This window comes from Arachis hypogaea, chromosome 19 (assembly GCF_003086295.3).
Source record: "Arachis hypogaea cultivar Tifrunner chromosome 19, arahy.Tifrunner.gnm2.J5K5, whole genome shotgun sequence".
NCBI lineage: Eukaryota > Viridiplantae > Streptophyta > Magnoliopsida > Fabales > Fabaceae > Arachis > Arachis hypogaea.
In genome coordinates this window covers 28,485,923-28,498,824 of record NC_092054.1, presented here as the reverse complement: position 1 = coordinate 28,498,824, position 12,902 = coordinate 28,485,923, and the positions used below count along the sequence as shown (strand labels likewise).

General features: G+C 30.5%; 1 protein-coding gene across 1 annotated transcript; it reads left to right on the top strand.

Moving 5' to 3' along the window:
- On the top strand, positions 1-5,438 carry LOC140182221 (probable uridine nucleosidase 2). The gene is made up of 4 exons (XM_072228361.1): positions 1-21; positions 3,447-3,543; positions 4,709-4,816; positions 4,895-5,438. The coding sequence occupies exons 1-4, from the start codon at positions 1-3 to the stop codon at positions 5,101-5,103; spliced, it is 435 nt and encodes a 144-aa protein (XP_072084462.1). The 3' UTR covers positions 5,104-5,438.
- The last annotated feature ends 7,464 nt before the right edge of the window (positions 5,439-12,902 follow it).

The following is a 12,902-nucleotide window of genomic DNA, read 5'->3' as shown; positions in this document are numbered from 1 at the left end:
ATGGATGTTATGTTATATAAGGTAACTTTAAATATTGTCTCCCTAACATTACCGATAAATATATATATAGTTTAATTCATTTTTAATATATTTTGTATTCTAACATGTATATTTATACAAATGACTGATTTGGTGATTAATCTTTTATATATGCCGAATGATATTAGATATAGAAAACATAAATAAAAAAAAAATTCTGGATATTGATTTGTTCAATATATATTTAATTCACAAAGCTAATTCATTTCTTAAAAATATTTATTGCCATTTACACTCATTCATTTTTTACACAAATAACAATAAAAGGTTATTAAAAGATATACCTTTATCCACCTATAAATTGAGTACAATCATGTCACTAAAATTCAAACAACCATAAAATTAGAAATACTGCTACACGTCATAAGAAAGTGTTATAACATCATCTTGTGACATGAAAAAATGTGTTGCTATAGTGGTTATATCTATGTTAGTACTAGTACAAGATGAAAATATTGTTACAAAAAAAATTTTGAACCAGACTTTAACTTTAAAAAACTTCTTTGGAAAGGCAAATATGTCTTAAAATGCGCTATAAAAAAACAAATCCATCTCTTTTGGGAGTATGCTTAAGTCTATGTATAAGCGATTGTATGCATAATTTGATACCCTTTAATCTTAACCATATGATTCCTACTGCATTGTAGCGTGTGCTTTGTCCAAATCAGTTGAAGACAAATTAGGTATGTATTCATACTTTTACTTTCTAATTTTTTGTTCTTATTATTGTTACATAATTGCGATATAGTTTAAATATATAATGTCATGCATATTTCTCAAATTTAAGAAGAAAGTTGAGATTAGTTTTTTCTGTTACATAATTAATTAATTATTTATTTAAAAATTTGGATTTCTTGTGCCAGATGATCGTGCCGTGAATGAATATACGAGATCCTGTTTGCGGACGTGCAATGTTAAATAAATAAGGAGATTTGATTCTCTCAATTTTTTTTACTTGAGAGAGTGAAGTGTAATCTCTTATTATACATTTTATTGGTAAGACCCAAAAAGAAATATAAAAAATTAAAAGGTTAGAGATCACATTTTACTCTCTTAATTAAAAAAAATTGAGAGGATCCATTCCCACAAATAAGTGCAATGTCACTTGCACTTCCACATACAAGTTATCATTTGTAATTAGTAATAAATCTTTATCATCATCGATTTCTTCTTCTTCTTTATTTTTTATACATCTAATATCCTACTTTTCATTTATTTTTCTTCTTTAGTTTAGGGTAACAATAATCGTGATTACATGCTTGAAACTGACTCGGCTAAAAGGGTAATAATTATTTATTTCAGCCAAATTTAAAGAGATTTAAAATAAGAAAGGATTTAGTTACAGAGATTTATTTTTTTCATTTTATGTAGTCAAATAATATTTGAGCAATAATAAACTGAAAATACATATTGATAAATAATAAAAATATAGAACATTGAACTAAATAATAATTAGTTTTGTATAAATGATGATAAGTTAGTTAATTTCAATAAAATATTCTCTAAATATAAAATTATTTGAATAAATAAAAGAATTAAATAAACAATAGTTAACTTAAATAATATATTTAGTCACAAATAAATTCTCTAATAAATAATATATACAATAAAAATAAATGATCATATATGCAATTTCGTGGTGATGTAAGAAGATTTCTTTTCCCAACATACATACTTGTTCATTTCGTTCGGGACTTGATAAAAATTTAGTTTTATTTGACACTTTTGACCAATCATCAATTTCAGAATGGCATCATTAATTGCTGTTTCAATGTGATTTCGGAGGTTAATGTTGTCATTATAAAATCCTAGATTCTTCTTCATTTAAGGTCAGCTCCCCAATTAAAAATTTTATTTTGCATAGAGTCGAAAAATATTCATTCTAAGTATTGGAGAAATGTCAATGCACCAAATTACATTCAACAGGAGTTGCAACATTATTGCTAGAATTTCAATTTCAAAGTGGGAGAAAGAGAAGATTATGCATCATAGATATGATAATTCTCCTTCATTTTTATAATGCCATTTCACGTAATTGTTTACATTATATGGTACATAAAATTTGTAAAAAGAAAAAGAGTGACATTATCAAAATTAAAGTGACACTATTTATTTTTCTATTTCTAAAATTCAAAATATTTTGACGTCAAACTTGCTGATATGTGCCCTCTCTAACCAATTTTCATGCATCTCTCTTGTTAGAGTCATTTATAAAAAATGTTATATATTAAACTTGTTTGATATATGAAAAATGTCTATTCAATTTATGTTTTTATTAGTATATTTTAAGTTTATTCTTTAATAACTTATTTAAAAATTATTAAAAGTCTTAGTTCATCTTTTTAATTATTCTCTTAATTTATAAATAAATAAAGTTTTGTATTTTTAATCTTTTTAATATTTTAAAAAAATAACATATACATTTAAATTTTTACTCATTTAAGTATTAGAAAGATAGATTAAATCTCTTAATCATTACTCATATTTTATTATTTTATATTATATTTTGTATAAATATTTTTCTATAATTTTTAATTATGTTACAAATTCATATATGATAAATAAAAATTAACATGTTACAATGCTATAGTATAATTATAAATAAAATGGTTAAAATAGGAGTATTGTAAATTAAATAAGATAAATACTTATATTATTATTCTCCTAAATAGATAAGTATAAAGAAATTAATTCAAAATCATCCAACTATTTTTCCAACCTTACTTCTTATTCAAAATCTCAATTGTCATGATTCAATTTCCATTATCTTGATTAGATTAGCTTTTATATATATATATATATATGATGAGTTCTACCCAACCCCCTCTAAATCAACATGTAAATTATCTCCCGTGACGTGGCACATTTTAATTGGATGTTTAGTTTTAGTTTGAGTTAAGTTAACTCAATAAGAGTTAATATCTTAACTAAAGTTGGGCAATTTTATAATTAAATATTTTTATAAGAGGGGTAAAAATATAATTTCTGTAAACATTAAAAAATAGAGTTATATTTCTTATCATTATTCAGAAACTCATTGCACCTTTGCCCCATTCCTCTCTGAAATTGAAAGAAGAAATAACTCAAGCTTTGCCTCATACATGCTTTTTTGTATGGTTGGAGAAGGAATGGAATGATAGGCACTTGTTCTATATCAAGATCAATAAGCTAATTAGTCAAAGTCTTATCATATATTACCTTTTATTATGTTTATAGTTATATCATTGTTTGATTTGCATTTAGTTTATTAGCACGCACCAAGTGCAATTGTGCATTCTCCAAGTTATTAGTATATTTGGTTTGAAAAATTGAAATAATATACACCAAGATGAAATAAATAAACAACTACATCTGTGTATGGGTCATTTCTCTCTTTATCTCACTCTTTTAGTTGGGTTTGATTCCAGATATTTGGTGATCCAGATGCGGCAGATTTTGTGTTCATAAGTGGAGTGGATATACTAACATTAGGGATAAATGTTACCCACCAAGTTGTATTGACTGGTACACGCTCTGTCAAAGTTTTCTTCACTCAATTTTTTCTTAAAATTTTTAACCATTAATTCATTGGTCCTATCTTTATGAAAAATTTTTTTGTTGGGTCAAGTGTTTACCACTAGACCAGAAGCTATAGTTGTTAGTAGGATACAACTTTATTTTCTTATACTTTCTCAAATCATATCTAGCATGAGGAGGTGCTAAACCTATTTTAACATTTATATTTTAGATAAAAGTAAGTACATAAAATCAACTTTTAATTAGTTAAAATTAGGCATGTTTTTTATTATAAAATTACTTTCTTAACTTTCACTTTTTGGAAATTATAGAGTTTAGGATTTAGAATTAGAATTTACAATAAAAGGATAATTTTAGAAAAATTGTCTAATATTGGCTAAAAAATAGTTGATTTTCTAGTTGAATTCTTTAGATTTTAGTTGTGAGTTTTCTATAACAGAGGTTTCAGTTCAACTGAACTTAGAGGTCTACCCAACTGAACTAATATTCAAGACTTTCTTTGATCAATGAAAAGTTACTGCTGTGTTAAATATTTCAATTATTTACTGTCTACCCCACAAGAACTAGAAGCTATCTTTATTCTAATGAAGCATTGCATTGGTATGTTACAATGAATTTGTCTTTGACATTTATTTCTCATATCTTGTTCTGTAGTATGCTTAATTTTATAAGTATTAAGGCTAGACAGATATTTTGTGTTGTATTTTGTTAGAACTGAACCCTAAAGAGTTGGGAGAGGATTTGAAGAAACTTGGAATTTGAATGGTTACATGGTTCTGTATCAGTATGCTCACAGAACAACAATGGGACAGAATATAAGATACAAGCGTACATAAAGTACAAAAGTAAATTTGATACTTCTCTTTCAGCCTCCCATTCTTTTGTGAAATTCGACTTGAGCGTTCTGTTGCCCCATTCCCACTCCCTTTTTTCATCAATGCATACAAGGTTAGAGATGTATTGCATTGGCAGGGAAAGATACTAGTACTTAGATTGGAGGAGTCAGAGTTCACAAAACTGCTAAAACTTAAATAACACTATTTTAATTTCATAAAACTGCATGGCTTTTAGCTGCTATTAATTATGGCACACATTATTTATCTTCTTTCTCATCCATTTTGGCCTAATATCATGCTCTAAACTTGATGATTAGATTCTGATCGAGAAAAGTTGGCAAGTTCAAATGGAAAATTCGCTCAATACTTGACCAAAATTCTCGATCTGTATTTCTCGTATCATCGTGAGGCCTACAACACCGACGGTGTGTCTTCAAAGTGCATTCAAGAATTGGAAGAGACCTAATAATATGAAATACTAACTGTAATTATTTTCTGTGCAGGGGTTTACCTTCATGACCCCACAGCATTTCCTGCAGCTATTGATCATACTCTTGTAACCTACATGGAGGGTAGTGTTAGAGTTCAAACCAGTGGCATTACATGGGGTCTTACAATACTGTACAACAAACAAAAAAGGTACTGTTATGCTGGCTTGAAATTTATCTTCATTTATTTGCAGTTTGATAAAAGAGAAGTCTTGGAGCAATGATAGAGTTATCTTTGTATGACCTTAAAGTCACGAGATTAAGTCGTATAATTAGTCATGGATGCATTTATTAGGTTAGAATGTATACATTACATCCTTTAGGAATGGTGCTTGTGCACGTGGTTTTTTTTTTTTTTTTTTTGCAGTTTAATCTAGTATATATGAATTTGTTCCTTAATATAGGATAAACTTTTTCCAGAAATGCAAAGAATAAGATTTGGTAAGAGTTTGGACTGTATTAGACATAAGAATGCCATACTCTTCTCGTTACTAGCTAATGTTATGGAGACCTAATAATCATCTTGCATGTTAGAGGATGAGATCTTGAAAACTGCAACTGTAGTATCTCTTTTCTAAATCTTGGGCACATATATTATAGTACACATTTTCAACTAGACAGCCTATTATATTCAGGAAGTGAGGATATTATATGGAGTACGGACTATGACATTATTTTGACCTTTTCATTCCTCTGATTTATTGGATTTAATGTAGTTTTACTTATGCTCTTACTGACAAAAGAAATGCTATTAAAGATAAAGAAAGGTAAGGGGAACCTGGGACATGGATGCGTCTTAAATTGATACTCTGTTGTCTCTTATTTGAATGGTGTAGAACATAGATTTATTGAGGACTCCATCGAATTGTTTATGCTAGGTAAGAACAAACGAGGGCACTGAAGTCTGATTTATACAGGCTTGGATGAAATAAATGCACATAATTGTTGGATATTCTAAATAACAATTTATTATTGGTTAGCGATGTATTATGGGATTATGTAGTTACTTATAGTGACCGAACTAAATGCTATACATGTTGAATCTGGATATGATTTAAGGCTAATTATTATGGATGTTTAGTTTTAGTTTGAGTTAATTTAACCCAATAAGAGTTAATATCTTAACTAAAGCAGGACAAATTTGTAATTAAATATTTTTATAAGAGGGATGAATATATAACTTCTGTAAACATTAAAAAAGTAAAGTTATATTTTTTTTATCATTTTGCAGAAACTTGATGCACCTCAGCCCCATTCCTCTGTGAAATTGAAAGAAAAAATCAAATAAAGCTCTACCCACCCATTGACCCAGCCCCGCCGCCCGCAGCCCGCAGCTACGCCAACTACCGCAGCCACCTCAACCCCGCAACCCCGTCGCATGTACAGGCATCACGTGTGGAAGCTTGAAGTCGTCTCCTCTGTTCGAGAGCGCTCTCTCTATGTTCACCGTGACACCGTCACCGTCACCGTAATCGTCACTGTCAAGAACTTCTTCGTGCTTCCCTCGCCGCCTGACATCTCTGTTCATTCTATCTTCATCCATTAGTTGGAACCTTCCTTCGCCGTTACATCTCCATTCGTTCTGTTCGTGCTTCAGGTAGGTCTTCTCTTTTTCTCCATTGTGTAGTATTCATTTATTTGTGTATTTTAGCCTGAGTTTTACGTTGTTGATTCTTGTGATTACTGATTCTGAAATTTTAAAGTTGTTCATGATTTTTTGTTCTGAATATCTTATCTTCTGTGACTAAGAAATAGGAATAATTTGTTTTGGTTAATTACTTAATTTTGCTCATAATTTTTGTTATATGGATTTTGAATTTTGTTTGCTGTGACTTGGAATCATTTTGCAGTATTTATTTGTGTTTTCTAGCCTGAGTTTTGTGCTGTTCATTCTTTGCTTTATGTCCTTTAATTTTGTTCTGAACTAAGTTAATTGGAACTGAAGTAGATAATTGGAAGAAGAGTAGCTTTAATTTTGATCAGAAACACCTTGGATGTTGTTGTGTTTTTTTTCCGAACCTTTCATCTTGTTATAGTTGCTGATGTTGTGTTATTGTTGGTGTTTTGTTTTGTTTTTTTAATTTATCTTCTTGCAATTAATTAGTGATAGAAAGAGTAACCGTGGTGTACCAAATATTTAAAGATTATTATATGGGATTATGGAGAGCATTTATCAGGGAGTGGCTAAATAGAAAAAAGAAAAGTAGGTAAGCAACGGTTGCTTTGTTGAATTGGGACCCTGCCCAAGTAGATGGAATTTGACTTCGAAATATTGAAATTAATATAATCCACTTATAGTAATTATATCCCAAGGACTTGGGATGATCCCCTCTATTTGCTTGTGTTCTTCTGGGAATCATTATATATTTTTATTAGTATTTTAAATTCAAAGGAAAGGATATAATCATGTAGATAAGTGAAGGTGTCATTTGTTTACTCAAATTATTACTCTAATCTGATGCAGAGATGGGTAAGATTGAAAAAAAAAAACTTGCATGGATGTGGATTATGCAGTTTATTTGCATATGGCTATGTATACTAAAAGTATAAATATGTAATGATTTTGTTTAATAAAACTCCATATTATATATATATATATGTGTGTGTGTGTTTCGTTTAGAAAAATTAGTGTGACTTTTCCACAGAATAGGTAATATTCAAGATGGTATTTCTTTATTTGTCATGCTAGATCAGTTTATGTTTAATTTGTTTATAACTATTAGTAGTTTTTTGGTTCCTGTCTCTGTTCATTTAGTTTTTGATCATTGATCACTTGAGTAGTTAAAGTGGATTTGTTTTTCTCTTTATATCAGATTTACAATTTATTTTTTCTTTTTTAATGGTTTCTATTGTATTAATAAGCTACTAGACCAACTTGATTAAATTTGGTTACTAAAATAACGAGTATGTTTTGCCACAAGGATTTTTTTCTATTTTGTCAATTCATATATTATTTATATCAGATGATATCTTGTCTCCTATATGGGAAAATATATAGCTTGTCCTTCAAAATTTATACCTCTGGAAAACTTTGCTTTATAAGACTAATGACTAGGCTCATTAGTTATGGAAATTTGGTTATCTATTTAGAGCAAGGACCTCAACAAATACAGGACTAGAATTGATAATTTCAATGTTTCGCCGGGTACATTCAGTTATCAATTGAAGGTATATATGATTGTGTAGGTAGAATGGTGGATTGTCCAATGTGGAACAGTAGAGAATTGGGGTGGATGTCTAGATCCTTTCCTCCATTCAAAAGTTTCATCAACTTTGGGTCTTGCCATCTTTATACACCCAAACAGAACTTTTGAAAAATGAATGTAACGGTGGCATTTTGTCCTTATTGAACACAAGTTGGTTTAGTAAACGAGAAAGTGATTTCTACCAGATTGAAGAAATCATACCGCCCATTTATTTTTATTTTATCCTCATTGATTATTTACATTTATATATTTTTCTTCTTATGTAATTTATCACTATATCTCAATTTAATCATGGTAGGCATATACTAAAATTAGCCATTAATATAAACTACACATTAAAATAATTATTACTTCTGCAATTAGGTTTTTGTTATATATTTTTCTTTGCTTTATGCCTTTTAATTTTGTTCTGAACTAAGTTAATTGGAATTGAAATATGTAATTAGAACAAGAGTAGCTTTAATTTTGATCAGAAACACCTTGGATGTTGTTGTCTTATTTTTCTGAACCTTTCATCTTGTTATGGTTGCTGATGTTATGTTGTTGTTGGTGTTGTGTTCTGTTTTTTTAATTTATCTTCTTGCAATGTCCCTGTTTGCTGGTGGCCTTCTGTTACAAAGAATGCCCCTTTCACTTTCACCTTCATATGGAAGAGGATGCTTACTGCTTTAGCTTTGGTGTATAATCTCCTAAAAGTATTTGCTTAATCTGAATTATTTCTATTTTATTTAATTGTGCTGTTTACTTTCTAAACTAATTTTTACTTTGCTCGTTTCCTTCGAAAGAAGTGAGATAGAAGTCATGAAGTAGAGAAGGCCTTAACAAATTGTATGATATTAGTTATGTATATCTATTGAATGATTATGAAGCAAATAAAAATGGGTACTAGCCAGCCAGAAATCTAAGGGTTTTTGCAATGGTCAAAAAACCGTTGCCATAGATCGGAAAAACATTCCTAAAACTTTAGGCAATGCTTTGGCAACGATTTTTCACCTGTGGTATATGCGGTCATTACCAATGCTCAAAGACAACGGTTTTTTATCTAAGGCAACGGCAACTAAAAAACTGTTGCCACAGTTACTAGCATAGACAACGGTTTTGACAACAATTTTTAAAGAACGGTTTAGAACCGTTACTGAATAGACAACAATTTAAAACCGTTGTCTTTTATGACGTAATAATTTAAAACCATAACTGGATAGGCAATGGTTTTAAGCTATTGTAGTTTTGTTATTCACAAAGAAAATGGTTTAAAAGCGTTGCCTTTGATGTTTCTTTTTGCAACGGTTTTAACTCCATGCCATTTTGTAGTTGTCTTTGACAACGGTTTTAACACCATTGTCTTTTGTGACTTTTTACAACGGTTTTTTGTAATTATATAATTCTTTATTTACAATAGTTTTCTCATGTTGCATTGAAATTAGTTCCAACTATTTAAATTTAGTGTCGATAAATAAGTTTAACTATTTGAATCAAATCACTAAAAAAATTAATTGAACATTTACCATTAAATTTGATTTACAGACAAATTTTTGTGTCACTGAAGTTTGATTAAAGAAAAATATTCATAATAAAGAAAAGTAGTACTCATTGCTTTGCATCATTTTACAATTTAAAATGCACCAAACTAAATTCAAATCCAAATTAGAATTATTTAATTCATTGTTTGCACACTCAAAAAACTTAAAAGTTTAAAATCTATACATGTTGACACCAGCTAAGCTGTTACCGACTAAGAACCTGCTGTAGCAAGTAGCATTCTCAATCAACATGTAACTGTGAAAGTAATTAAAAGAACATTGATTAGCATCAAACAAAATGCAAACTACAAGAAGCATAGAAGAGAAACATGCAACACAAAGCATACCACAACTTTGATCTTTAGCAACATTGTTTGCTTTCTCTTTATCCGTTGAGGAACTCCTAAGGACTTGGCTCTTAGAAGAGTCACAAAATTTGTTTCCAAGTCTGTTGCCACCGAGAATGTCCTCAGCCGAGTCATAAAATAAATTTGGTCCCTAAATATTTACCATAATTTAAATACTCATTTAGTGAAACACTAAGACATCCATTGAGAGATCAACTAACTAGCAATTAAACCAACTAGCAATTAAGAAACAAAATAAACCAACTAGCAATTAAGAAACAACCATTAACATTAATATTATGCTCAATAAAACAACTTATCTTAATTTCAAACTAAATTGAATTAAAACAAAACTTCTATGCTTAACTTTTTACACAGAGAGAACATGTTCAGCTAAATGACTCTTTTAATTTCAAACTAAATTGAATTATAACAAAAGTTCTATGCTTAACTTTTTACAGAGAGAACATATTCAGCTTAATGACTCTTTGATTAATAATAGAAAATAAGCTTAATCCAAACACACACCGTAACCGAACCTCAGCAGACCAAGTGGGGGACATCATAGCGGACGCAAGCGGAAAGGAGAGCACAAAACAGCAGCGGATTACAGAGTAGGAATCGATGATGACGCAGAACTATTTTCTCCTAACATTGCTTAGAACAAAATCTCATTAAAGAGAGAAAAATCAATCAACAAAGTAACTAATGACAAAACAAGGTCTACCTGTTTTGTTCTCAATTAAAAATGACAGGGTTTAACATACCTAACCTAACCCAACCCTCTTTTCATGAATTGAAAGAGATGTTGGAGACTTGGGAGTACATAATAGTTTTAATATCACATCAAGATGATTAGGTACATAGGAATTCTGCAGCCATTGTAGTTCATACCAAAGACACAGGAAAACTAAAGCGAACCATCGCACAGACCAAGTTGCAAATCATAATGGAAGGAAAGGTATAAAATATCCAAAATAAAATAAAGTGAACCATCAATACTAACTGCATTTTGTTTTTGGGGATAAAATAACTGGATTTTTTTAACATGCTATACTCATGTATCTTATTTTCATGTAGCCATCAACATTTGACTAGAGCAGAGAAAGCATTACCTCAGCCACAAGAGTAACTTTTGTCATAGGTGAGCATAACTCCAAAGGGTCATCTTTTGATGCACAGGCCTTTTCTTTTTGAACATCAATTAATCTCCGCAAGACCTATCAGTACATGTAAATCCATATCAAAATGCCATATATCTACATGAAAGATTTAACACCATAGACTATTAAATTATCAAGTAAATGTTTCTAATTTATAACCTTTACTATGTACTTGGAAGTATCATAACAATACCTGCTCTAATTTGAAGTTTGAAACAATAGTACATTCAAAAAATTCTCAAAATAATTCCTTTGTAATCAGTTAAGCTAAAATCAAATAACTAGAAAAGCTAAATTATATCCTTAAAAAGAATCGTGCATTTGGTTCCAAACAGTAGTAAAAAGCTTCTAAGAGTAAACTACAAACCAGCTTAACTTTATCAAGATGAAGCACAACCCTTTCATACTATTTCATCATATCTTTCTTTGACTCTTTAATCACTGTAAAATCATAGAAAATGAGACACTAGAGTTACTTAAACAGAGGTTGAGCTGCAATGAGGACGTAGAGAACTAGTGACAGGACACGATTCAGAAGCAGCGGCACATCCCTATCCTCAACGGTGTTAGAACTAAGGGGATGGCGCAACGGCTTGTCTTCTCCGGTGACAAGCTTCAGCTATGATGATTCCAAAAACGCAATAGAGCCAGGAACATCAGAAACAAATACAAGAGTGTTAAAAAATAAATAGGGTTCAGAGATAGTGGTTCTGGTAACTAGGACACGACTAACTTACCATGAATGATGGCAGCAACCAAGATTTTCGGCAACAGCAGCGGCAGAGGAACAACTCTTCCTCTGCTGCATCACTCTCTCATGCGCATCCATTTCTCCCTTTCTCCGACCACATCGATGGCGACCTCATCTCCCTATTTGGCTCCCCCCAGTGGCGGCTCTCTCAATGGCAGCAACAGCAAACCTTGATGGCAACGGGAATAAGGTGCAACAGTGATGAAGGCTCGACGAAGGCAGCGAGGCGCGATGGTGCAGGTCAGCATCTTCTCTTCGCATCTCACCCTCAGCAAACAACAACGGCAATGCACGAACAACGGCGATGGGGCGTGGCTCGACGACGACTCCTCCCTCTCCTTCGTGGGTCACGTTCGCCTCTCCCTTTCTCCTCTGCGACGGCAGCTCACCAGCGGCACCAAGCTCCACGGCGCTGTTCCTTCCCCTCTCTTCTTCTCCCTCGTCCTATCTCCCTTTCTTTCTTTCTTCTCTTCTGTCTCCCCCTCAAGCTTCCCATTTCCTTTCTTTCCCTTTCTTTTGCTGTGTGTGTGTTTTTCATTAGGTTAGGGTTTGGGATTTGTAAAATTAGGAATTTATTTGGGAATTTAGAGAAGGTAAAATTCATATGAGTAATATAACAATTTTATAAAATATTTGAGATAGAATAATAATTTAAGATTTAAATATAATATTATAAAGACTATTTTTAAAAGGTATAAAATTTTATCTATTAATTTATTAATGAGTTTAAATAATTATTTTTAATTTAAATTATAAAATAAATATACTAATCACGTCTTATAAAATACGATTAGGGTATTGAAATTTGGGAAATAGGGTTTTTATTCAATTTAGGAATTTAGGACTAAGAATAAGGAATTTTATAAAAGAATAAAGATAAATATAAATAGATATTTTGATAATATTAAAGGGTAGAATAATTTTAAAATTAAATGTCCTCCATTAAAAATATTTAAGAATATTATTTATCAATATATTATTAAGTTTAATTAATTCTTTTTAATTTAAATTATAAAATAAATATATTAATCAAATT

Excerpts from the sequence above, each read along its gene's own strand:
- LOC140182221 (XM_072228361.1), top strand. The coding sequence starts at position 1 with ATGGATGTTATGTTATATAAG. Across the intron at positions 22-3,446 it reads TGGATGTTATGTTATATAAG|ATATTTGGTGATCCAGATGC; the intron begins GTAACTTTAAAT and ends GTTTGATTCCAG. Across the intron at positions 4,817-4,894 it reads TGAGGCCTACAACACCGACG|GGGTTTACCTTCATGACCCC; the intron begins GTGTGTCTTCAA and ends TTTTCTGTGCAG.